Source organism: Colius striatus, chromosome 20 (assembly GCF_028858725.1).
Source record: "Colius striatus isolate bColStr4 chromosome 20, bColStr4.1.hap1, whole genome shotgun sequence".
NCBI lineage: Eukaryota > Metazoa > Chordata > Aves > Coliiformes > Coliidae > Colius > Colius striatus.
Genome location: NC_084778.1, coordinates 467,466 through 494,459, shown reverse-complemented (window position 1 = coordinate 494,459; position 26,994 = coordinate 467,466). Strand labels below are relative to the sequence as shown.

The window sequence follows — 26,994 nt, the reverse complement described above, 5'->3', positions numbered from 1 at the left end:
AGTGCTTGGATGAGAGTGTGACTCCTTCAAGTGCCAAGTGCTGGGCTGAGAGCTGCCTCAAGCCCCCGGGGAGCTGCGTGAGCCAGGCACTGCCCGGTGCCGCTGCATCCAGGGGATGTTCTTGGTGTGTGCCAGGCGTGATCTGAAGGCACCAGAGTAGCAGGTGAGTGTTCAAGGAGCTGAACCAGCAGGATTGTGGCAGTTGGAGGCTCTCTGCTGGCTGCTGCACTGCTGGGACTCTAGGGAGGGAGCTTTGGGTTCCTGTGTCTCCTGTGTGCGGTGGCCAGTGCATGTGCCTGTGTGCTGAGTCCTGCTGTGGCCCTGCTCACTGCTGCGGGGTGCTTGGGGTAATACCTGACTTTGGCGGAGGGTGAGTCCTTGTTGCAGTCTGGAGTGGGCACAGACGGGCACTGATGTCTATTTTGGGGAAGCAGGTGGTGTGAGGCAGAGGTGTCTGTCCCAACGGGCACCAGCACAGCCCCTGGCACTGGGCTCACCTGCCCATGGGCTCTGTGATGCCTGGAGGATGGCAGCCTGTTTTCTTGGGACTCGGTTGATAGAAGCCTGTACCCAGCTAGAGGTCAGCATTTCCATTTAAACAGGGCTTCTGAAGCCTGTCAGCTAAAGGACCGTGGGATTTCTGTGGTGGTCAGGCTGCAGATGCACCCTCCAGGATTACAGAGCTGTTGGGGAACTGGAGAGAAATCCTGCGTGGAGCCAGGTGGGCGATGCCTCGCTGGGCGCCGAGTAGCCGGGCATCTGTTTGCCATGACAGACGAGATGATGGGATTTGTGCTTATAGAGTTTTAATGCTTTTAGTGGGATGCCTGTGAAATACAGTGGGGGTGAGTCAGAGCGTCCCGTAGCAGGGGTCTGGCCTGGTGTGGCAAGTGCAGCCCTGCTGTTTTGAGGACAGCCAGGGGAAGAGCCACCCTGAGAGACTGACCTCTGTGTTGACCACCCTCTGCAGCAGGTCCCGGTGTCCAGCCAGGCTGACAGGGGGAGGCAGCAGCCCCACGGCTCGACCCCGGCGCCCACGCTGCCCACGGCTCCTGCCATCGGGAGGAATACGATATTTGCAGCATAAGGTTGTAAAAGCCTGAGGCCACAAGAAGGAAATGACTTCTCTGGGGGGTGTGTGTGTGCATGCGCTGTGCGTGGGGCGGCTGACCGAGAGGCGCTGGGGTCTCCCTGCCCCGGCACCGTGGGAAGTGCCACTGTGACCGTCGCCGCCGGCACGTGTGTGCCGCAGCCCCCGCGGCCGCAGCGCCCCGGCAGCACCGAGCCACCATGTTCCAGAGAAAGCGCAGCGTCTCCTTCGGCGGCTACGGCTGGTGGGTGCCTTTTGTTTCTCTCCCCTCTTCGCTCCCAGGAGCGTGTTGCTGTGTGAGGAGTTTCTGTTCCCTCCGTGTCGCGGGGCTGATCGCCCGTGGGCACGGCACCTGCGTGCCTGTCCTGCGGCTCGCCCACACTCGCTGCTCCTGCTGCTGAGTACCCGCTGCCCGCTCCTCTCGTGCCCCTGCGGTGATGCCAACAGCCACCTTCTGCACCTTGCAGCGTGTGCTGAGGGGCCACCAGCCCATGACAAGTTCCTGGTGCCGTCGGCATCTCCCAAAGCCGTCTCCAGTCCGTCTGTCTGGGGCAATGCACCATGGCTGCTGCCTGCACCCAGGGTTGCCTCTCGTGTCCCATCCCTCCCAGATGTGTTGATCTGTAGGGGAAATAGATTAAGAAAGTGGCACTGTTCTCCCTCTGCCCTTCCTCCAGCTTCTCTCTAAGGTGTTTTATGCTTGTTCCAAGTCCGTGCTGTGTGGTTGTGATGAGGCCGTGGGAACCGATGGCCAAATGGGCACTTTTGTCATGGTTTTGGCTATTTAGCAGTGGGACAGGTTCACTCTGCCATCCCCCACCCATCCTACGGCGGCTGGGGCTGTGCAGCCAGGAGCCTTGGTGGCTCATGCAGAGGGCTTGGAGCTGCTTGACACCTGCTGAGGGGAAATGCTGAGTAACGGAGACAGTTGTGGGAGGGCGGTGAGTGCATCAAAGGCTTTGGCAAAATCTCCTGGGAGCAGAAGCTCAGTCTCTCTGAGGCCATGCTTTGCCTCAGCCGTTGCTGTGAGTTTTGTTTTTAGGTTTTTTTTTCTTCACATAAAAATGGGAAGGAAGCACTCAGAGAAACTTCTGTACAAATAAGTTTTGTGAAATGTGGGCTCACTTTGTCACAGAGAAATGGTGGTTCTGGAGCATTTTTGCTCCATGGCTGTTGGGAGCTCTGGGGCCTCGGCCGTGCTGGGCACATCCTCGGAGCTGCTGCTGGTGCCAGTTCCCCAGTGATGGAGCGAGGCCCTTGGCCCCCTTTGCAGGGTGCTTGAGGCCATCTGGGCTTTGCTCAGTTGTTTTCCTTCTGCACTTTGGCAGTTGCAGGGGGGAGATAACCACGAGCCGGAGATTCGCGCAGGAAGATGTGGTCTGCTGGCTGTTAGGGGCCGGCGCTGCCATCCCGGTCCGGGCTGGGGGAAGCAGAACATTGGCTTTCCTTTAAATGTCAGCATTGGTGTCTGTACAGTGAGGGAGACAGACTGGAGGGCGTGGGGGAACCCCTCCTGTCTGTGCTCTGCCCTTGCTGGGTCACACAGCAGCCCTGCCGCTGTGCCGGTGAAGGCGCGTGGCCGGGTGTTTACGGGAAGGGAGGGACGTGCTGCAGCCCGTACCTGCGTCTGCATCTTCTCACGCTGTGGGCCACGGCCGGCACACCCTTCCTGTGGCACCCGGCGCACCCAGACCCCACCATGGAGCTGCAGTTGCTATTTCCAGACCTCCAACCGAGGGGAAATGGGTTTTTTCTGTCTGCCATCTGCACCTGCTGCCAGCATGGTCCCGGGAGCGGTGTGCCCCTGGCCCTGGGGCAGCAGACATCATGCCGCTGCAGTTGGGTGCCAGGCTGGGTGATGCCAGGCCATGGTGAGAGCAGCCCTGGGAGCTGCTACCGCAGCCTCCCCCACAGTCCCTGACAACCAGGACCCCAGTGACTGATGCAGGTGCCAGCCTCATCGCTGCTCCCGGGCGGCTGTGTCCCTGAGCACCGTTCCTGGTGGCAGCGGGGCAGCACCCCTCTTTGCTGGGAGTGCTGAGGTTCTGGGAAGTGCTGTGGTTGGGGAGCTCAGGGCAGTGTGAGGGTGTGGAGGGTTTCAATTCACCCCCTTGGGAGGGGGCACAGGGCAGGGCCTGACAGGCGGCTCTTACCACTGAGTCATACTGCAACTGCGGTTTCCCTGGCTGAGGGTTTTCTTTCTTGTGTGGTTCTCTTTTTTGTTGTTGTTGCTTCCCTCCCCTCCCAGGGGTGAAAAAGGCCAGATAACAGCAACTGATTTTTCTTGAGCTGCTTGGCACAGCTCCCTGCTTGGGCACAGGCCCCACGGGAGCTGCCCCAGCCTCCCCCTTGTCCCCACAGCTTGTTTTCTTCCGTCACCAAGTTTGGCAACGGCCAGTCGCACCAGCACACTTTCATGTGCAGTTTGGCTTAATGATCAACAAGGCCTCTGGGTGGGCTCGTTAAGTATTAAGTGACAGCAGTGGGTTCCCAGGGTCTATTTTTAGGAGCAGTGGTGTGCGGACTCTCGGAGCAAAGCACAAGAGCCGATGTTTGGGGAAATGCCGGAGAAAACGCTCCAGTGGCCTCGGGCTAATGTGGGTGTGGTGTTGGCCTGAACAGAGAGGGACCTGGGGAAGGTGGGCAGGAGGTGCCGGGGTTGAGCTGGGCTGTGCAGGGTGCTTTGCCCTTGCCCATGGGGACTGGGGACTCCCCTGATGTTTGCGCTGGTGCCAGCCTAGCCCGTGGGGACCCGGCCCCGCTGCGTCGCTGTGGGCGCAGCTGCTCGTGGCGGAGCAGCTCAGCCTGGCAGCCGAGGGAAGCTGCGAGTAGAGGGGAGGTGGCATTCCTGCGACCTCTCCGTGTCTGCGGCGATTGCAGTGCCAAGCAAGTGGAGTTTTGGGTTTATTTTGGTGTTTAGGGTCTTTTTTTAGAGCTGTGGAATTAATTCCATGTGGCAGATGACTGCAGTGACTGCCAAAAGACACCGTTTTGTGTTTTGAGACATTACTATGATTTGCATTAATTAATATTAATCTGGCTTTAGCCTCAATGGCTCTGTGGAGACAGGCACTTATTGATGGTGCCAAAGGAAAGGTGAAGCCACTGGGGCTCTGGCAATGGGGCTGCTCCGTGTCCTCTCTATCTGGGGCTTGCAGTAGACATGAGTGGGCAAAGGGGTGAGTGAAGGGGTCAGTCAGTGGCTGGTGCCCATGTGGGGAGGGCACAGCCATGCAGGGGTGACCCTGAGCTCACACCTGCAGCCAGGCAGGAGTGAGGATCCTGCACTTTGCTATGTCTGTGTCCCTTACCCATCAGACTGGCCTCTTCATGAAGCTGCAGGGTTGTGATTGCAGGGTTTGCTGTGAGCTTTCTGGCTCATTGGGTCTGTCATGGGTCTGTTGCCTTTAAATATGTGTGAACCAGTGCTTTGGAGAGAGCTGGGAGGTGGGTAATGTCCTTCTGTGCTGCCCAGTTAATTTCTCGCATTTTGCATGAGGAAGTAACTGTTCACTGGTCTCCACCAGGAGATAAATGGGGGGACTTTGTTTTACTTGCCTCCAGGCTTTACTTTGGGTTAAATTTTGGTTGATTTTTGTCTTCTGATCAAGTCTTTCTGTGGTGATTGTTGTATCAGCTACACTGATGGCACTTCCAGAGGAGATGCTGGGGCCAGGTTTTCAGCAGCCTCAGGTACCTGGGTTGAGAAGTGGCAGCCCCCTTGTCTGTGCCTGCAGTAACACGCTCCTCTGCTTTCTCCCCAGGATCGACAAGACGATGCTGGCCAGCCTGAAGATCAAGTGAGTACCCACACTCTTCTCTTATGTGAAGTGATTTCCCTGAGATATGTAATGCTGGGATGGCTTTTTGTGTGGAGGACACTTTCTCATGAGCTGGGCTGTCTTCTGGGTTCCAGCTCTGTGCAGTGACAGACCAGCAACATATACCCATTCCTGCTGATGTACCTTTCCTGTCCCACAGGTCCTTTACCTGAGAAGCCCACGGGTACTGAGTGATGGTGATAAATGCAGTGACACAGTTGCTGTGTGATCAGTGGGTTAAGGCATGGACAGTGCAATTGTGAAGTGCTGCCAGCAGGATGGGGATGAGCACGAGGAGCTGGGAATGGCAGGACTGATACTCCCTGCTCTCATGGCTGTCTAGGACCTGCTCCCATTCCCACCACACCTTGTCTCCCAGGCTGTGTGCCAGGGAGATCCATCTCTTCCCTCCCGCTGGTGCATCCCCCCCTCCCCAGATTCTGGATGAGCTCACCGTGTCAGGGAGTTTCCTCTGCGAGTGCCCCGGTACCATCAGCATAACCTGTGCTAATGCAGAGACTGAGTCCCCTGAGCTCACGGTAACGTGTGTGTAAGGACGTGCAGTTTCCCTCTGTAATTGTTACTGGTGCAAATTACTCATTGATGGAAAAGAATCCAGAGAGCCTGGGGAACTGGCTGCCTGTGTGAGCCTGCGAGTGCCCACCCTACACAGTGCAGCACAAACGCTGCTGCCACACTCGTCACTTGGGGTTTTGCTGAACTAACGAGAAGTTTAAATCAACATTTACTGCTTTAGGGAGCAGAGGGGAGTCCTGGTGGACTTTTCCCGTGGAACTGAGAAGAGTGTAACCTCCTCACAGAGTGCTGTGCACTGTGCCCTGATGTTTTCCCAGGGCCTGTGCAGCAGCTCTGCTGCAAAGTAACTGTGTAACTCCTGTGGTCATTGCTGGTGCTGGGGGACACACTGCCATGGTCCTGCTGGGGTAGGGTGAGGTTTGGGGTCACAGCCCTCTCTCCTTCCCTCCTGCCCTGGCTGGAGGAGGGGGTTTGCTCAGGGTGTTCAATGCACATCCACAGCAGTTGGTTTATCTCTGCTACTTGCAGCTAATGCTGTCCACAGGCATCAATAAATGGTTCTGTAGTTGGGTCCCAGCCAGAGCTGCATTGGATGTTTGTGAAAGCTTTTAAAACTTAAAAAAATAATAAGGTTTTAGTTTTCCACTGCCCTCTGAGACCTGCTGCAGCCTTCTGCCTGAGACCAGGCGTGGGCAATTTTCTTTTACTGTATAACTTGTTAACAGAAAGATAAGCTGCTTTCTGCAAGCCAAGGAGCCTTTCACCAGCCCGGTGCACATGGCAAATGTCAATATTGACTTGCAGAAGCCTGGCAGAGAGTAGCATGTGGTGGCCAATGTGGCCTCGAGCTTTTACAGTCCTGTTGTGACTGGGAGTGCTGCAGGAGCCTGAGACCCTGGCTGGGTCCTTGTGCTGGAGTGAGGGTCGCTGCTGGGGCAGCATGGTGTCCTCGGTGCCGGGAGAGTGGCACAGGCAGCTCTGGGCTGTGTGTCCTGGGGGGTGCCTGGGGTCAGAGCCAAGGCCAAGTCTCCTGCACAGAGGTGGGAGGGAGGGAAGCCCCAGCACGGCTGCTCCCAGCCTGCTGCTCCTGCCCTTCCTCCTCATGAACTCACACATGCAGGTGGCACTAGAGCATCAAAGTGGCTTTGCCTCGATCTGTCTCTGCTTTCTCCTTTTTAATTTGGGTTTCATTAGTTCCTATGGTAACCATGAATATGTCTGAGGGACTCGGAGCTGAAGAGAATGAGTAGACATTGCGGAGTGGGAGTGTCGAGGAGAGGTGGTGGATGCAGAGCCCTGGCACTGCAATCGGGCTCGCTGGCCCCGTTCCATGATGGGCACTGTGGGGAGGCTGCTCACAGACAGGGAAGGTGCTGCAGAGGACCCAACATCCCTGAGCAGCTGCAGCTCAATGGCCACATTTGCTGCTCAGCCTCTGAGATGCCCAGGAAGCTGTGGTGAGTTTGGACCTGGCCCTGCCCCTGGGAGCTGTGCCTGTGCTGGGACAGAAGGACCTGAGAGTGTCACCTCTCCCGTGCCTGGTCCTACCGCTTTGGATTTACGTGTGCAGCTGGCAATGGGCCCTCCCAGGCTCTCAGAAAGGCTGTTTTGGGGTAGGAGAGTGCTGAGTTTCTGTCTGTGTGGGGAGCCATGGGCTGCTCTGGGGAGCTCAGGCAGGATCCCACCTCACTTGGCTGGGGGCTGCTCTTAGGAAGCTTTGGAAGGCCCCAGAGGCAGTGTGTGGGGGATAAAGAGTGTGGGAGAGGGTTTGAGACTGCTCTGCTCACTGATTTTGGGAGGTGCACTGGTTTGGGTGGTGCCCACTGAGGGGCTGAGGCTGCTGGGACTGGGGCCAGCCTGAGGGTGCAGCAAGATGGAGCCTGATGCAGGGATTTGGCACCTGCACGGACAGGATTTTGGGATGGACTAATCCATCACGATCCCTGCTTTTCTATTAAGTTTTTTTTTCTTAAATTATTTTTTATCTGCTTCGTGGGGAAGTGCTGGGGCAACTGAACCCCTCAGGCTGACAAAAGGGCCAGAAGCAGCCCTCCAAACCTCGACCCCATGCTGGTGTCTTGGGCATGTCAGGTCTCTGCAGAGAGGCAGCGGCATCTCTGGTATCACAAGGTGCTCTTGAGGAGCCCTTAGTGCCACCTGGGGCACAGCTTCCTTCAGAGCTTCTAAAACATGATGGAGTTTTGGGTCAGGGAAGCCAGCTGGCAGCGAAACCCCCTTCCCGAGCCAAGGGGTCACCCTGCAGGAAAACATCAAAGGATCTCTGTGTGTCAAAAGTCAGCCCCAGGTAGGTGAGCTTGCCTGGTGAGTTTGTTTGCTTCTTATGACTGCCCTGTGCTAGTGTCAGGCAACACAGCAAGGGCAGCGGTCCCAAGGGACTGGGTAGGGACCACTGAGCCCCCTCTGTCTTGAGAAGTGCTTGTACTGGGGATGCTGGGGGTTTGAAGGTACAATGGAGATGAACCAGTGGGGACCTTCCTCCACCAACCAGCTCCTTCCAGAGAAGTCCATCTGGATGATGTCCCACAAGAGAGGTCGGGGAGCTCTTAGCCTGCAGGTGGCTCCTCAGCCCTCTGCACTTGGGTTATTTTCTCTTAGATGTCACCAGTGGGATGTTCTGAGAAACCATGGACTATTAAAAATCAATGAAAAATGTCTCTCCTTCAGGCAGTCACCTCTTCCTTTAGCCTTATAAAGCAAAAATAGCAATGAAATAATCATGGAACAGAGGAGACTTGTACAGCAATTTCTGAGAGTCAGAGTGTGTGCAGCTGAAATTGACATGAAAGAGCGTGTGATGCTCAGCTGATGGGGGGAGCAGTGGTGAGAAGAGATTAAAGATTTACTTGACCTTCGTAGAATGAGCTGTGTCCAGGCTTAAGGCTCTTTAATATTTGATGGGCTAGAGCTGAGTTAATGGGAAGATGTGGGAATGATGTAGCTCCTTGGCAGCAGCTGCACTGATTGTAGTCTTGGAGGTTTGTGCTTGGATCCTGTGAGGACAAGGTCTGGAAAGCAGATTGTGTCCAAGTAAATTCCTCTGACTTTATTACCCCTTTTTAAAAATGGATAATTGCATGCAAATGGTTTGCAATTAGACTTCAGCTGTTGTAGCACATGCATACGCTTCGTACGGCGTGTAAAGCGCACCCTGTGACACCGGTGCTGGAGCTGGAGGGGCAAACGAGGTGCAGACTCCCAGCAGAGTGCTGGGACAATCTCAGAATGGGTCTGTGCGTGACCCATTTTGGTGCCCAGGGAGGTGGAGGATGCTCAATATGCGTTGCCTCCCAGCTCGGACCCTTCTCTCACCCTGGAGTGATGCCTCTCCCTTTCTGATGTTTGTGCTGGCAGTTACATTAATTTGTGTTGATGTGCATGTGGCTCATCTAATCACAGTAGATTCTTCTGAGCTTTTCCTGAGCCATCGTTCTTGCCCCTGTGATGCTAATGTCAACCTGAAGTTTTGCTGGAAGCTTAAACTGTCTGTGATGGGTCAACCAGCCACTCCCTTACCAGTGCTGGGAGGGTTCCTGCAGACTTTCCCCTCAGCTCACATGGTGGCAAAGAGGCAGAGTGCACCTTCAGTGTGATGGCTTACACCCCATTTACCTCGTTTAATGTTTCTCTGCCAAGCTGCTCTTCTGCCTCCTCTCCTGGGAGGTTCCTGCCCTGCTGGGGCTGCGCAGGGTGGTGGCAGTGACGTGTCAAAACACGTGGTGTTGGCAGCAGGTCTCGTGCAGAGGTCCCCTGGGACAAAGCCCGTGGCAAGTGCCAGGGCGGCTGCAGGCAAGCAGCCAAGGCTGGTGACAGGTCCCTGTTGCTGTGGCGGGTGCTGGCTGCTGCCATCCCGCTCGCCGGCTGCTGCCTCCCACACGTTTGGGACAGCTCTCGGCAGTGTTGGGGGATTCAAGGACTGTACAGATAAAGGTCTGCCATGTCCTGGTGCAGACTGAAGGTGGCAGCTTGGCCTGGCAGGAGCCGGGCTTTCATGGGGAAGGCGAAGCACCTACCTGCTGGGCTCTGGTGACTGGGTTTTGGATCCATGTTCAAGTCCTTCCCTGGTTGATTTAGTGTTTTATTGTTGTGTTTTTGAAAAAATCCCTGCACCCTGAGCAGGTTCAGTCTGTACCCAGTCCCAGGCAGTACGATTTGATCAGTTTTGGGGAGGAGGAGATGGAAATGCAGTCACAGATGCCCAAGTGCAGTGCAGATGCAAACACATTGGAGAGGCTGCGAGTCGCTGCAGGGTGGGACCAGCCCAGCACCTCTCAGAGGCTCCTTCCCAACCCGGCTGCATCCCAGGGATGTGGAGGCTGGGGCTGCTGCATGTTCCTCTGGTCCCTGCCAGCCCCTCCCCGCCAGAGCCTCTTCCCAAGCGTGCCAGCAGTCGGCACACGAGCGCTTGGCTTTTCCCAGCTGCCTGTTCCCGCTGTGAGTGGAGGGAGGCGAAGGGAGCCCTGCCATCAGGCACTGGACTCCTGCTGTTGTGTGGCTATTACAGGGGTTACTGCTCTCCTCTTCGAGGGGTTTTCTGTCTGTTGGTGACCAAACTGCTGTAAGTCCTGTCATCTGGTTCACACTGTGAGTCACTCTGCGGTGGTCACCCCTCTGGGGGGCTGCAGGGGATGGGACACAGTGCCCGATGCCCTCGAGGGGAGCAGGACCAGGCTCTGGCTCTACCACTGCTCCTGCCCAGAGGTGCTGCCCAGCACCGTGCCCCCGGGACGCTCCTTCCCTCCATCACACTCTGCTGGTCCTTCCCTGGGATGGAGATCTTCAGCACAAGGAAGCAAAGATGGGCATTGCTAATTTAAAAGTAGGAATGTAAAACTACTGAATCTGGGGTGAAAGTGGGGTGGCATGTCTAGGACCTTGAGTGAATCATCAGCCAGCCCTCACTGCTGCCGTTCTGTTTGCTTTTTATGCAAAGAAATCAGTCTGTCAGCTGTGGTTTTGTTGCCAGTTCAGGGTGCAGTGGCATGTGGATGAGCAGGTCAGCACTGCCAGCACCCAGCTGGGGATGCAGCAGGTCCTGGTGCCAGGCAGCAGTGCCTGGAGTGGGCACAGGGCTGCTCACCGAGCCCCAGCTGCAGCTTGGCTGCAGTGCTGGCACCACAGAGCTGAGCTGAGCAGGGCCTGCTGTCTCAGGAAAGGCCCATCCCAGCTCTGGCCACTTCTGTGAAATCTGGGCTTTGCCCTCACGACAGCGCTGGCTGCCGGGCTGAGATAGGGACGGTCCTGTCCCATGCAGGCTCTGTGCTGGGGCTCAACCCTGCCCCTCCTCACCACCCCAAAACGCCCTGTGCTGCAGCTGCTGGGGCTGGAGAGGGTGCTGCCATGGGCAGCATTGCCTTCCTGCCCGCGGGCACAGGATGGCTGCAGCAGGTGGTGCTGGGGTCACACCTGACAGCTGTAGCCAGGGCAGAAAGGAATTGTTTTGTTTTAGTGGTGTGGTTTTTTGGTACTTCTCTCCCGTGACTAAAGATAAGCCCAAGCAGGGTGAGTGCCAGTGCAGGTGATGTCTGCCTCTGCCCTCCGGTGTGTGGGTGATGGGGAAGAGGCTCTCCCTGCAGCTGTGGGGTTTGGGCACTGTGTCTGGGCTGGGCACAGTGGCTGGTGGAGCTCAAGTGAGCACCACATCCCATCAGCACCACGTCTGGGTGCAGAACCACCCCCAAAAATCTCATCTGTTGTCTAGAGAGGAAAACCAGCCTGGGAGATGGGAGTCTTAATGATACCCTGTTGTCTGAATTGACTTTCAGTGGGTACAGGAGCTGCTCTTTTTACTGAGGTACTGTATCATTTTAAGAAGAAAAATTGAGAAGGATGTGAGAAGCTTTGGTGAGGTCTGGTCCAGTGGAGGCCGGTTGCCCTCCTTGTCCTCACTGCACCCTCAGTGAGAATGGAGCAGGATTTCAGGAGCAGACCTGGAGCCCTGGGGCTGCTGCCGCAGTTGGTGACACGCGGTGCCAGCGCCATGGGCACATGGGCCCCGATGGAAGGAGGATGGGCTGGAGGGATTGGTCTCTGCTCATCAGCTCCCGGCAGTGCTGGGGCAGGTGCTGGTCCGAGTGCCCCCTGTCAGTGTTGTTGCATGTTGTGGTGCAGAAGACCCTCACAGAGTTGGCTCTGCCATGGTCAGGTGATGAACAAGGATGTGCTGGAGACGAGGACCAGAGGGATGAGTGGTTAGGGAGGAGGGTGCTCAGCCAGGAGGTGAGGGCAGCAGTGGCACAGGGAGTCCTGCCTCGGGCAGCCCCAGGGCTGGCTGGGGATTTATGGGATCCAACGTCTGCCCGCTATCTCGGGCGAGCAGGTGGGAGTGCTTCCCCTTTCGTGGAAGGGCGGGTGTCACCCCGGCTGCCCCCGGAGACACCCTGCCTCGTGCAGCACCCTTGCAGCGTATTTCGAAGCCTGCCTGGGACAGAGGAAGCTTTCCCAGGAGGAGAGAGCTGCTGTCAGCTTTGAGGACTTGGGTTGTTTCAGCCATTTAATCTGGTAAGCCTTATCTATATGAAATTTTGGGGAGGAGAGAGGGTGCTGGCACAGCTCCGCTGATGCTCCTGCCCTAGGCACTTTCCTCTCAGTAGCTTCCTGTAAATATTTGAGTATTTTATTTGAGGGTTTGTTACTGCAGAAGCCCCAGCCTTAGGGCAGAGGCTGAGGGCTGGGATCTGGTGACGCAGACGCCGCTTCCTGGTGACGCTGGCGGCAGCGCAGCGGCGCATCCTGCCCATGGCTGTTACCCGATCCCATACGGTAAAATGTTGCTGTCAAAACAGCATTCGCATCTTTAAAGCGAGATTATCCACAATTACATCTGCCCAGAGGGCCTTGCAATGCCACGTGGGTCTATTTTTAGCTCTGTTTCAGAACTAATAAACTGTGCCGGTTTATATGTCTTTCCTGCTGCCATATTTATAGCTTGTCAAAACAGGAGCTGTCTGCAGACAGTCGAGAGGCAGCCGCTCAGAAGAGAACGACAGCCTTCTAAAAGCAAATACTGTTGTGACAGGGGGAAGGAGCCTTAATGGCTGGAGTAACAGATGCAGTCTGCCCGCGCAATACCCGGCTGTGCATGGGAGGGCTGGTTTGCGGGAGCAGAGCGCTGCCGTGGGGCTTTGACTGGGGGTTCAGAGGGGGTTCCCTGTGCTCGCTGTGCCCGCTGGCCTCCCCATGGCTGTGGCCTCCCGTCTGCTTGCTGCTGGGATGTGTGTGACTTGGGGAGTGTGAGAGGCTGCAGCTCTGCTGAGACGACGAGCGCAGCGCAGGGCAGGGAGTGTGGTCATGGGAGCCCTGGTGCTGTGCCAAGGCCTGTGCTTTGCTCCTGAGGATAATTTTGTTAATTACTGTACCGCTTCTACTGGCTGTCGCTGTTCCCTGTAGCCAGCATGGTCTGGCCTCCCGACAGCGCCCGGCGCCGGCGAGCCCTGGCGTGGCAGGGATGGGTAGCCACTGGCACCAAGCCCAGTGCCCACAGCTGCCCAGCAGTGCTCCTGTGCCCTGGGAAAATTTGGTGCCAGATGGTGCTGGCAGGTCCTGTGGTCCTTGTCTGGAAATGGCCTTCTCCATCTCTGGTGTTTTATTTCCAGTGGGGCTTAGAAGGCTGTTTTTGCACTTGGTTAGCAATCCTCAGCGTCAGTGTTGGACCCGTGCAATGCCCAAGGACCTCACATCTCATAAAGCCTGGTGTAAAACCCCAGCTCTTCTCAGGCTCCTGTGCAGAACATGTGTGGAGAGGCTTGACAGGTACTTTGGGAGCTCTGCAGCCCAGGCTGGTGGGAAAGGAGAGTTTTCCTTTCTATTGCATTTGTACCATTGCCTACAACTGCTGCTGTGGCTGGAGGCAGTCAGGGTAGCTGCTGGCTGCATGTGCAGGAGATGCTGTCTTGGCCAGGGTTCTCCTGGCTGCTGCAGACACGTCTTCTCCTAGAGAGGATAAGCAACCAGCTGGAGACCTACAGTGGTACAGGCAGCATGCACATGGAGCCAGGATGGAGTTAGTGTCCCTCTGTCTGTCCTCCTGTGCACGGGTGGGGGGGCATTAGCTGCCAGAGAGCTCCTGCCCGTGGGAATTGTACCCTCTGCTTCCCAAAGTCCTAGCATGCTTGATCCAGGTCTCTTGTTCCCAGTCACTGATGAGATTGCACAGCACGAGGTGATCTCATGAGGAAGATGGCAGCTTTCCAAGTAACTGCATCATTTTCTGTCTTTTTTGATCTGGAGCAAGAAGTAGAGAAAAAGCTTTAGAGTAATAGAAACCCATTTCTGAATGTGATTGACTTCAGCACGTTCCCCGTTGTATGGATGTGTCACTGAGATAATACCTGTGTTTTAGCTCCACAAATTATATGTCTTTTAATACTCTCACATCAAACAAGGTGTCAAAGGGAGATGGGTGACAGAGACAGTGGCATCTCCTGAACTTCCTGGCTGGATGCTGTTGACAATCGGTTGGAATAATGGCAACAGGAATGGTCCTTGTTCTGCACAGGGAGCTGGGGGAGGACCAAGGGCTAAGGAGGGTGGCACTGGAAGCGTCAGGCATGTGGCTGGTGTTCGTTTGCTGTGCATCCTGCATCTGATGGCATTTAGTTCACTGATTTGCTAGCAAAATTCAAAGGATCTGCTCATGCCATAAACACTTATTTCCTCTGCTGATTTGATCTAATTCGATTGAACGCTGAAATCTTGGAGCTCATGTTCACAGGGAAAAATACCTTAAATTATGCAGAATACATTTTCATCTAATTGTGCTGCTGTCACAAGTGTGACCACCTTGTACTGTGTTTAACCATCAGCAATGACACTGTCATTCGAGGGAGCAAAGGAGCAGGGCTGAAGCTGTGCCCAGGCCCTGGGACTCGCTGCCTGCCAACAGCAGCCGCCCGGCACATGCCCACCTTCTCCTCCCTGCCTCCATCACTGCCAGCAGCTTGGCCCAGCTCCCCATGCTACTGTTTTTCCTGTTCTTGAGGCAGCTTTGGTTCATCTTGGCGGTCGCTGGCCCTGTGCTGTGCTGTGGAGCCGGTGGCTGAGGAGCCAGGGCCTGTGCCATGCTGCTCAGCACCACTCGGTTCGCTGGTGCTGGAGGTGGCGCTGAGCACCAAAGCGTGGCTCTTGTGCTGATGTCCTGGGATGTGTGTGGTGGGAAGGTGCTCTCTGAGAGCTTCTTCACAAAGCTGTGTCTCTCCGGAAGCTGCTGAAGGAGAAATGATTCCAAAAATAAAGCTGTGAGAGCCTATAGATAGACACGTAGATGCATGTAGGTAGCTATCTGGAGATATGTAGACACAAAAATGTCTGTAGATCTTCTTGCATAAAGCAGATCCAGCTGTCTGAGCCCCCTGGACTATGGGAGATGGTTTTACACCAAACACAGAGCAGGGAACTGAATGTTCCCATCTGACCCCAGAGTGGTTGATCTGGAAAGCATCACTGCAGTCACCCTGCATGAAGAGCTTTGCCCTCATTTGCGTGGCCTGACTCAGCCAGTAAGGTTTTCTTTGCAAGTTCTGATGACAATTTTGGTAATGTTCCTGGGCTGGGTGACCCCTTACTGCCAAGGGCACTGTGGTTCGTACAGCAACAATACCACTGTGTCACAGATGAGCCTCTGAAAATGCAGAACCTGTGCCTTGGGTGACGCTTTGTCCTGAGCTGGGCTGATGCTGTGGGAGGGGGCTGGGGGAGCACTTCTTATCAGACTTTACTGCCCTGGTCGGTGGGACGGTGCATGTCTGACCTTGGCAGAGGCCGGGCTGCCTGGGGCTAAGGTTGGTGATGGCTGGTTGGCTTTGCAGGTGTGTGGTGTGTGTATGCTGTATGCCTCATGTGCCTGTCCAACCGTCCAGCCCTGCAAGGGGTGGATCATTTGCAGCTCATCTCATTCAAAGGCTAGTCAGGGAAGGACTGGCTCTGAAGGAGCAGGACTGCTTGCTGCTGTCTGGGGACTAGGTGTGGGTGGGTGCCCGTTGGCATGGTGGGACAGAGGCGCGGTGCTGGCTGATGCTGGTGGAGCAGATGCAGAGAGGACCCGAGCTCTGCGAGGCAAATCCCAGCAGCTCTTGCACTTGAGCAAATAGCCATTTGTTTGCCCTCCTGCCAGCCCTGCTCGGTAGGCAAATATATGCTGCCTCTTTCTGTCGGCCGCTCATCGGGAAGGGCAGGGCGTCGTGCGGCTCGCGTGGCGGCAGGGCCCGTGGCCTGGCCGGACCCGCGCCGGCGTGCTGGCGTGAGTCACCTTCCTGAGCTGCAAATGCCCACACTGTGACATCCACCTTCAGTCTTTTGTGCTAAAGCGTAATTGCGGTGTGGTAACACCAATTCACTTTGTACCGCTGTGCTAAGGCAGAGATCTCTTGGTTCCTTCTGTGCATGCTGTTGCCAAACACAGCAGGGAGGGGGATCTTGGGGTCTAGATCCTGCCATGTGTGTGTGGACCCAGCAAGGAGACTGGCAGAGGGGGATTGTGCCCACCCTGGGCACCAGGATTCTACTGGTGGAAACTATATGTGGGATGCAGCTGAGGGGATTTGGTCCAAGGCGCCTGGTCCCACAAGAGCTGATGAAGGCAGAGGAACAGGCTGGCGCCAGGGTGTCTGACAGCCAGGAGCCAGTTCCCTGCAGGGGAATGTGGCTGCTGAGGGTCCTTTGAGGGCTTCATCCACTGCCTTGCTTGCTTTTTCTTTTTTTCTTTCCTGTTTTTTTAATAGTGATGCCTGCAGTGCTGGGAGGTGCTTTCAGTGCTGCTGCCCATTCATCTCATCCTGTTGCTGTGCAAAGACAGTGAGGGGATGTCATGAGATGCAGCACGAGCCTTGCCCCAGCTGTAGTGAGATGGTGACTTGTGCAGAGGGTGCAGCTGAAACAGGGTCCTGAACAGGGTCCTATCTGGGGCCTGCAAGGCTGCTGATTATTTTTAGGTTGTCTTTTGTGATCACTTTACATGCTGGAGTCTCTTCTCTCTGAGCCTCTTGAACCACAGCGTGGGTGCCCACATGGCCCGCACCATGATGTGCCTGTCCGGGCTCCTGGCTGCCTCCTAGCCCTCATGGGTGCTGCTGCCACTCTCATGCAGGACCAGCGTGTTTTTAATGAGGGACAATACCTGGCTGAGCCTTGGCTTCCTTCTGCAGTGAGAAGTCATTCACTTGTAATGAATTTCTGTTCTTCCATTGTGCCTTTGATTGCTTTCCCTGCTTATTTCCTGGAAGGCTGATAATTGCACTGGGGAGATGAAACATTACAGCCACAGTCAGGCAAAAGGTCGATGCTGGTGTGCTCTGGTGACAGGAGTGTGCTCTGCATGGCAGACAAACCTATCGACTCCTGGGCAAGCTGAGCAGATAAGTTTATTTTGCACATCAGTCCTGTACTTCTGTGCAGGAGACACAGTTTGGCAGCACAGGGAGCCACGGGGCTGGGTGCTGGGGCACAGGGAAGCTTTGCTGGTGTTGCCAGGCTGGGAGCAGGGAACTGGCACTGCCCCATGCCATGGCACATGGCAATCCCTCTGCCAATCCTCCCATGTTGACAGGGTGCTGAGGTTGCTGTGCCGTGTCACACTCGTCTTGCACTGTTTCAAGAGAAGTGGAACTAGCTGTGTTCTGTCGCTGCATCTCTGCCTGGAGGAGCCGTCTTCTTGCTTTCTTCCTATTGCCTCTATGTCTTTCTAACTGAAGCCATAAAATCAATCTCTAGTCAGATTACCTAGGGCTGGATGTAACGTAATCCAAAGCTCTATTTCTTATGATTCTCCTCTACAAACTGGATGCACTCTTATCCTCTCTCTGCAGCACTATTTGCAATGCTATAATCGCTTTCTCCCTAGTTTGCAAGCTCCCAAATCCTTTTCTTCCTGTGCCAGAGAAATGGGAATGTGACCGCTCCTTTGTGGAGAGACAGTTACTATTTTTGTCTTTCAGTTGCGCTGCTTCAGCTCCTTTGTTCCTCTCCAGCTGCCTCTGTCCCAGCTCTCCCACCTAGGCAGTGTGAGCACTTGTGCCCAGCGTGTCCTACTGAGGTGGGGGATTCGCCAGGGGTCCCTGGGTGGTGGGAAGGATCCCTGGGCAGAGCTCTTGGTGCCCTGTCAGTCACCGTGGCGCAGCTGCAGCACTGTGGGGATGGGCTGGCCCAGCCTCTAGCCCGGCTGTGGCAAATGCCTGGCATAGCTCCTGTATTTCTGTCTCTGTCCCTCACAAGAGAGGGAACCAGAAATATCTCTTGCAAAGGGGGGCATGTAGAGAGTGGTGGGGCCTTGCCCTGTGCTGTCTGGCTGGAGAAGCCCTGAGTCACCGGAGCCACACTCAGCTGCGCCCACCGCTCAGGTGCCAGTGTCGGGGCCCCAGGAGCCCTGCTGAGTGGCCACACGGTGCTGAGGGGCTGGGGGAGGTTGATGGGCTGCTCTCTGATGGGCGATTTCATCTCACTGCAGCACTAATGTAAACACCAAAGTTGTTCTACAAATACATGGCTTCTTAATAATCCCAAGTGTCATTTATTCACAGGGGATTCGGTAATATTGGGGACAAAGGTTTGATCTTGTCACAATCTGGTATTTTCAGATCCTTCATTCTTAGTCGAGTGTCCAGAGGAAAATGCCAGACTTTGCATAAATGAGCCAGCCACCCAGGTGATTTATTAATCACAGTGTGTAATTGTCCTAAGCTGCTATGAGCTCTCTGTAGCCCCTTGGGACCTGGCTTCCTAGTTAGCTGCAAAACTGTTTTCTCTGAAGCAAAAATGTCAGGGCATTTTTGAAGAGATATTTATTTCCTCATGAAACAGAGTCAGGTGCTTAACTCAGAGGTTATTTAGTCACTGCAGAGATAATACCACTTTTTACTTTTTTTATTTGAAGTAAGGATAGATCCAGAGTAGCCCAGAAATATTGGCAGGGAGAGGGAGGAATCTCTGCAGTCTCTGGTCCAGGCCCCATTACAGACCAGTGGCTGTGGCTCCCTCTAGCTAGTCCTGGAAAACCTCTGTGCATGGGGGAGCTGGCAGCCCCTCTGGGAACCTCTTCCAGCCCTGTGGAGCTGGGGATGAGGTGTGGGGTAGGGGAGATGCACTGCAGAGGTGTTTCTGTAGCCCACAAAGACATGGGCAGAGGACTTGCCCCTTTCTGGGATTGATTTGATGGAATCCTGTCTTGAAGAGGGTCATGGCTGAGCTGGGGATGCACACCATGGCCCATGCAGTGCAGGAGCCAAGGAACCCTGGCTCTGCTCCCGGGTCAAGGTGCCCCAGCAACCTGTGGCACCATGCCTGCAGCTGGCTGTGCCGCAGAGCCTGCCATGCCATGCCTGCTCCTCCCGTTGGCAAGCAGAGATCGAGGCTGTGTGCACGGTGGTTGTCTCTTTGCATGGGACCCACCGGACACTGAGTGGCTGAGCATCCAGACCTCCTAAGAAGATCCCTGTCCTCTTAGGAAGATGTTGCCATCAGCAACTGAGAGCATCTTTATGCTGAGGTTGGGGAAGCAAAGTGAGCCCCAGCATTTCTCTTTCTCTGAGTGAGAGGGGAGGTAGGTGCATGACATGGCATGGCTGCAAGCTGGGCACCGAGCTCCCATCCTGAGCCCTCACTGCCCTGCCAGCACCTCACCATTTATTATCTTGTCCTCATCCTATCAGTTAAATATCAGCTGCAATGGAGTCCTGGAGAAACTGATTACAGCGTGGGCTTGTTTGCACTATTTGGGTGGAGAAGGAAACATGACTGAGTGTCTGCTTAAAGTGATTCTCTATTTCCAAATATGAGAGAATTGAACATCTTTAAAAATCAATACAAAGCCACTTCAGCATAAAACAAGAGGAGATTAATACTTAACTTGTCTGGAAACGGGGGAGAGAGACGGTGGAAAATCTCTCCAGAGAGAGACTCAATGAAATTCGAAACTGCCTGTTTAATGCGAGAGGTAAAAGGTTTAAAATTAAACCCCCTCCCCCTCTATTAACTGGAAGCTAATGAGGTGCTGGAGAGTCGGTATAATGTGGCATGGGAATGGGTTCTAATTTCTTCCTTTTAAACATTTTTTTACTATGCCTGAGACGTTTGTTAGACTGATGATTTCTGTTTGATAGGAAGCAGCCAGGTATTTTCTGCAAGAACAAAGAGATTTGTTGATCCAACAAAAACTTTATTGCAGGGCTTTGCAGCACGAGCTGGGTGCGTCTCCCTGCCAGGGAGGCTGAAGACAGCACCCAGGTCTAACAGAATTCTTTCCTCTCATCCACTCGCCTCTTCTCACCCATCACACACAGTTTGTCATCTACTGAGGAGGCAGAGATGTGTTTTGGGGTGTTTTGGAATGTGTTGGGCTTTTCCTTGAGGGGAAGTGGGGGCTTTGTCGCTCAGCTGCTGGAATTGCCATACTGGGGAGACCTGCTGCTGCTTCTGCCTTCCCGGGGACTCTTCAAGATCCTGTCTCATGCAAAAATGCTAATCTTGGATTTAAGTTTAGGTCTTGGCTCTTTGAAGAGGTACATGTGTGCTGTGTAGGTCAAGATGGGTGGTGTGGTGATGGCTGAAGTGCTGTCAGGTCCTTCTGGCGTGAGTTAGTGGCACGTTGACGAAAATAACATTGCACGTATTTTTATCTGACTTGCAGTAGAATGCATAAAGAGATTGCAGGAGTGATGGGGGTTTTTGTTTAATTTAAGAAATACATCTGATCAGAGATTGTGCTGAAGCATTGAGATAGCAGAGGCCAGAGCTAAGGTTCTGTGATCACCTTAAGCATGGCGGGCAGGGAGCTGGAAGGCAGTGAGAGAGGCTGCTCAGTGCCAGATGTGGTCTGTGGCCTTTGTGAACTGTTTGCTTGGAAGCAAACACATTTATTGCAAACTTTGCCAGGAGAGCCCCACGTGCTGTTAATGATTTACTGCCCTGGCCAGGGGCTTTCCAGGCAGCTCCTGCTCCACGGCCTGTCCATCTTGCTGGGCTGGTGCCCTGTGGGTGACAGCCTGCCTGGAGGATGAGGAGATGAGGGATATTCTCCTCATCTTTCCCCAGGAGCTGCTGTAGAGGGGGGGTCCAACTTGGGTGGGATACTGGTGGTTGGGTGGCCCTATGGCTGGTGCATGCCCCTGAGCAGACCTCCTGTTTGTGGTAGGGTCTCCCCAAAAGCCCGGCCCCATTGGCTGTGACAATTTGTGCCAAGGGTCCTGCACGCTACTGGCAGCAGGAGGTTGTGCTGTTCTCTGCTCTAGGGCCAGCCTAGTTAAAGAACCTCTCGGGGAACAATTCCATGGGCTTGACCAGTAGCTGCAGTAGGATTTGATTTCTTTGAGGCTGGCCACAAAGATGCAGAGCAGTGATGGTTTTGGGCAGATGATGATGTTTCAGTCCAGTGTGGGGCTGGGAGTTTCGCCTACAGGAGGGACTGTGTTCTCATCCCTCTAAAAAGTAACATGCTGTAGCTATCCCTGTGTCTGATTCCCATGAAAAGTAAACTTGCAGAGGAGGAAGGTGAAATTTGGGGGGGGGGAACAGAGAGACCCGGGTGTTTTATCACCATGGCAACAGTGACTTCCCGGGAAAGGTGCGGAGGTTGTGAAGTAGATCATTTACAGTTTACTTAATTAAAAAAAAAAATAAAAGGGATGTAGATTTCCTTTCCCAGCTCTGTGCCCCCTCCCCCGTGCAAGAGGCGACCCCAGGAGCTCGCACTGCTCCCAGGCCCGCTTCCAGCTCTGCGGCAGGGAGGGATGTTTGCCCCGGGCTCGGCCCCCCTGGGAGCCGTCCCGTCCCGGGAAGGTTTGCAGAAAAAACGCGTTTGCGAGGCAGGACCGACCGCTCCGCCCGCTGGGCTGCGGAGGGGACCGTGGTGTAATGGCACACGGGCCAAGAGCCCGGAGCGCGGGTGGCGGCGGGGCCGCCGGAGCTCGCGGCGCGGGCGGCGGGAGGGAGCGGGCGCCACTGGGCAGCCGCGTCCCGCGGGGCTCCCGTCGCTGCCCGCCGAGAGCGGCCCCGCGCGGAGAGCCGCGGCGGCGCGGGGCGGCGCGGGAGGGGGCGGGCGCGGGCGCGCCGCCGCCCCCGCAGGTGCCGCGCGAGGGGCCGGAGCGGCGGGAGCGGCAGCCGCGATGTCCCGGCCGGGCGGCAGGATGCGGTCCCGGCGGGCCGGGATGCGGGCGGCCGTGGTGCTGATCGGGCTGCTGCACCGGTCCCGCAGGCAGAGCAAGGAGGCGAGGTGACGCGCGGGTTTGGTCCCGGGGGCCGCTCGGTACGGGCGGGCGAGAGGAGCGGGGTGGGAGGCTCCGGGCGAGCCGGCGGCTGCGTTGAGGCTGTTGCCGGGACCGACCCGGGGTCTGTGTGTATGTGAGCGCGCAGCCGGACAATGGGCACCGGGGTAACGGCGACCTGCAGGCGGGGGGCGCGTGTGCATGTACTTATAGATATATAGATACATACGTACGTGTGGGGGCTGTACCTCAGCCGCTGCCGGTCAGGTTAACACCCGTTTCTCCGGCTGTAAGGATCAAGAGGGACTGTTCCCTTTCGGGGATCGCCGCGTTCTCAGACTTGCTTTAACTCGGTCCAGCAGCTTTGTCTCTTCGCCGGGAACAGCTGACAAATGGTTTCATCTTTCATTGACTAAGCCCCGGCTTGTACTTTATGTTCAACTTTGTGTTTTGAGGAAATAGCCTGTGTGCAATGCTGCGTTAGCTGACATCTGCTCTGCGCGGCTCCGCTCCCCCCGCGCCGTGCAGGACCTGCTGTTTGCTTCAGAGATTGCCCCTGCTCGGATTAATGCTGCACGGCCTCGGTCAGGGAGTCCTCTCTGCTCCAGGACTGTGCTGCTCTGGCAACTTTGTTGTTAGAAATAGTGAGAAACACGCATCCAGCCCTGGGTGCTGCTGTGGGTCAGGTGAAGTGATGTGGGCACTGCTGCAGATTGTTCGGATTGTGTTGTTTTGGTTGGTTTTTTAGATTCAATTTGTGGTTTTGTACCAAACCCATGTGAATGAAGAATTGAGTATTTGGAATCTTTATTGTAAACTGTTCCCCCGCCCCCTAATTTGTGAGGCTGAAAAATCAGAATAAGATGATGGGGGATTAAGCTTTATCTCTTTGCCAACCCACAGTTTTGGGTTTCAGGCTCCATATCCCATTTTTTTGGTGCTGCTGTTGTTAGGTGCTTTGCGTTGGACAGCAGATGCCCATTAGAGCAGGATTTTAGTGATGCTTTTATGGCTTAACAGTGGCCTTCCCATATGGTTCATGTATTGCTGTTGTTTTTGGGATATTTTCTTCTCCTTTCCTGCGGTTTTTGGTAGATTATCAAAGCTGAACAGTTGGAAATAAACCTCAACCTGCAAGTCCTGGTGGTCCTCAGTGAAGAGCAATGAGAGATGCTCACCTGAGATGGGCTGTGCCGTGGTTGTGACCCCTGTCCTCCGCTGTCCCTGGCTGGGATGTGAGATGTGGGGGCTGCCTGGGGCCTGGCTGTTCCTGTCCCTGTGCATGTCCCGTGGGTTTTGTTTCATTTAGCCCAGGCCTGTCCCTGCTGTTGCTCTGCCATGAGCTCTGGGGTCCAGCCATGGGACAGCAAGTTTCTGAGGGGTGGGCTGGCTTGGGGACAGGCAGGGCCCCTGTGCCATCTTGCCAACTTGTCCATCCTGCGCTCACCTCAGCGCATGGCAGGGAAGGGAGTGCTTTCCCAGTCACACTGAACGAGGCTCTTCCCAAGAGTTGTCTTTCCTGTAGGTACCAGGTTTCTATGAATGAGCTCCACATGATACGTGAGGGCTGAGAGAAAGTCTGGCTCTGAACTCTCACAGAGATCTCACTGGTCATGTGTGAGTCTGGGGGTTTTTTAATTGGTTTTTCTTTTCTTCCACCATCGTGTTGAGCACAAACCGTCCCAGTGTAGCGTGTGCTGCAGGGTTTACTGAGGACAACGAGAGTCGTACAGCCATCTCAAGGGGAGAACAAGATGCTGAGAGGTTTTTCTCTTGTCTGCAGTGGGCTGAGGAGCCTTCATGGGAGCAATTGCAAGAATCCAAGTAGTGCTTTACGATGGTTGCTTCATCTTATGCAAGCTGCCAGGGCCATCAAAGTGACATAATCTGCAGGAAAAGGAAGGGACTGCTGGCGGCATCGTCAAAAGGGACTCTGTTCCTCCACCTGCTCCTATTTTCTTTTTTTCCTCCTACATTCAGTCTTTGTTCTGTGTTTGCAATTGAATTTTGCTTTACATGAGCCATATGCAAGCCTGGCAGGATCGGTGGCAGCTGCAGAGTCTCTGGTGGCCAGTGCCCCTTCCTTGTTAGTGACCCAGCAAAGTGTGACACAGCAAGCCCCCCTCCCTGAGCTGCCCTGACGCCTGCCTGCCCTCTGTATGCTGGTACTGCACCCTGGAGCTGGAGGGGAGCTGCAGGAATGGCCTGGGGGGGCCAGAATCCTCCTGACTCCTGCCCCACTCTGGAAACCAAGGGTTTGGAACTGGGTGTTTTTATCTAAAATGGTTTTCCAGAGTGTCCCATGTGCTGGCAAGGTGACGCTGCGGTGATGCTACAGCAATGCTGTGGTGATGCTATGGTGACTGTCCTCTCACAGGGCAGAAATGGTGGTAGATGCACCCCTCCATTCGCTTATGGTCTCAATTATGGCACTGGGAACAAGGCAAAGGTCTTTACCTGCTGCTATTAGTTTACTCTTTGGTTCAGCCAGGGCTCCTCATGGTAGTCTGTCTCCAGAGCCATTGAGTGAATTCTTTATACTGCTGTGGCCAATTGTACTCCCTGTTTGTTTCAGTAGGATGTTCACCAGAGCAGCACCATGCACGATTTGGGCCTGTCCCTTTCTGCTGCAGCTCCTGCCCCAGCACAGCTGCCTGTGTGGGGACAGCGGCCCTTTGCCCTTCGGTGGTTGGAGATGAGGCTTTCTGGGAGCTGTTCCCTGCAATTTGCAAATTATTGAATCAGCTCGGGGATGGCTGCCCAAGGCTCACTGGCGCGTGTTTGTCAGGAATTGGATCAGACGAGCCTTCTGGTCTTAAAAAGTCCATGAGTGCCTTGGCTGATTTACCCAACTGCTGTGGGAAATCACTGCTTCCTCTCTGCTCCTGCAAGTGAGATCAGATGATGAAACCTGTAAACGATAAAAGTCTCTTTACACCGTTATTTGCATGATATACCTTCCTTTCCTAGCGAGACCAAGTTGGAAAGAACCCAGTGTCTAGAGGTTCTGGCAAAGCAGGAGCCAGCTCCTCAGCATCCCCCCTGAGCAGGACAGGCAGCACAGCAGTGATTCACCCCAGGCAGCGCTGGGACACTCTGAAACGTTCTCAACAGTATTTATTCCATATGCAGAGGAGTAATTAAAGCTAAAGTCCTAGGCAGTTGAATGTCACCTTGCTCTGAGCAGGGCTTTGGTTCCTTTGTGTGAGAGCTGTGCAGCCGGGGCAGCTGTGTGTGCACTCAGGTGCGGGCTGGCAGCTTGCAAATACATCAATTATTGCAAGAGATACAGACCCGACTCCGCAGTACTTTTTCTTTGCTGACTCTCAGACTTCAGCACGAGAAAGTAACGCTTCAGGGTAGGGCCAGCCTGGGCTCAGGATGTGACAAGGTAAATCAGATTATCAGGGAGGGTGTTCCACAGCGGGGACTCTGCCCAGTGCCTGTTCAAGCCCCAGGTCTGGGGGGTTGTGGAGCCCGGGGCTGTCTGGAGCCCGTGTGAGCCCTGCAGCAGTGTGTGTCCTCTACAGGCGTCCTCCCCTGGATGACTGATGATGCAGCGAGATCTTGCCTGCCTGGAGTCCCCAGGATTGGATGGAGAGCTGTTCAAAGTCAGAGTAAGGTGCTTCATTCAGGCACTCACTGCAGATTTCACTCCAAAGAGGTGCCCTTGTCTATGCAACAGAAAAAAAACCCATTTGTTTTTTTGCAGTTTGTGAGCAGCTGTCCGGGGGGTCCCGGCTGCCTCTGCACCCACACTGTCCCGGGAGCTGGGCGCAGAGGCTCAGCCTCAGCCTGTGCTGGAAGCCATGGGAGCCTTGCGGGTGAGGGGCAGATGGAGAGCGGGCTCCCATGAAGGGAGGGAGGGAGGGAGGGAGGGAGAGCAGCCCCAGGCTCGACCCAGGGCCATGTGAGGATGAAAAGCAATACAGAAGTACAATCCCCTGTGAAAACTTAAGACACCAGGCATTGAATATTAAATCAACTAAAGAGGTAGCAGCTGGCAAGGTGATGCCCATCAAGGACAAAAAAATGATGAGTCCAAAAATAGAGGCTGTTAATTTACAGGATAATCTTTGCTGTCCTTCTCAAGGATACAGCATCTAGACAGGCTGAACTTGTTGATGCGAGAGTTTTGCACCTCTTTGGTGCACCTCTTTGGGCCAGGTTTCATCTGCAGATTAAGCATAGGCATAAAGGTAACCTGGAGTGCTCTGTGTTTAATTTACACGGTGTAACAAAAGGCAGAGCTCACCACTTAGTGTGGAACAGTTTGCCGTGTCACATAATATGTTGACATCTCCCCTTCCCACGTGTAATTTACATGAATGTACTATGTCAATTTAGAGACTGTCTGGTAAATCAGACATACAAAACAGGAAGGTGGGATGCATTACAAGTTTTTCATTAGGCTTTAGGCTGAGAAAGCAGGAGGGAAGCGTGTGCTCGGAGGCAGGTGTTCACTGGGAGAGCTCTGGGGGCTCCGGCAGCCCCGGCTCTGGTCTGAACAGGACATTTTAATGGGAATTTCAGTATGTTGGTGGGGTTTACCAAATTCAGGATGTGAATTTGTAGATGCTTTTGGGATGTAGATGCTTTTAGGTATGCTCTAAAGATGAGAGAATGACTTCACCTGCCCTCACTATATTGGGAGCTTGTCGGTACCGATATGCTCAAAAGAGGGTGAAAAAATCCCCATGGCAGCCCTGGCCATGCAGGCTGTGCCCTCCTGATGGGGGCTGGTGGCAGTGGGCCCCCCAGCACAGTGCCACGGCTGCAGGGGGCCGGGCCTGTGCCGGGCTGGCGGGACTGATCTCACGACCTCTGTTAGCAAACCCTGCAGCTGGGCCTACATAACTGCATTAAGGTATTTCCTAAATTAGATTTGCTAAGTATGTAAGATTATAATTCTTTCTTTTCCTTCTCTCTTAATTTGCCTAATGAGAAAAACAAAGACTCAAAATTACAAAAGCGATGCCCGTGTTGCCTTCCGTGAAGGCCAATGTCCAGTTCTGGGGATGCTCTCGCCCACCCGATGCGCTGGTCTCAGCCACGGCCAGGGTGGGCTCGGGGGTGTCCAGACTTGGCAGAGCACCCGTCTGCCTGCTGGGCACGGGGTGCTGGCTCTGGGGAGTGAGTGTGACGCTGTAACCTTTGGTTACATTATCGGTGCTGGAGCCGTGTGTGTCCTGCGGTGCCAGGGAGAGGCGGGTGGGGACTGATTGCAGAGGCCGTTTATTGGAACTGTGTCATGCCAAGCCCAGGCTTCAGCTCATCGTGCTGTCCCTGCCGTCCTCTCTCCCACTCCCTGGTTGCCCTGTTGTGCCCTGTCTGTGGT

The 26,994-nt window shown here is 54.8% G+C and overlaps 1 protein-coding gene across 1 annotated transcript in view; it reads left to right on the top strand.

Moving 5' to 3' along the window:
* RAP1GAP2 (RAP1 GTPase activating protein 2) overlaps positions 1-26,994 on the top strand; it is a 65,182-nt gene that overhangs the window by 11,561 nt on the left and 26,627 nt on the right. The window contains exon 3 of the mRNA XM_062012638.1: positions 4,855-4,890. Coding sequence (XP_061868622.1) covers positions 4,855-4,890 — 36 coding nt within the window. The remainder of the gene's footprint in view (positions 1-4,854; positions 4,891-26,994) is intronic.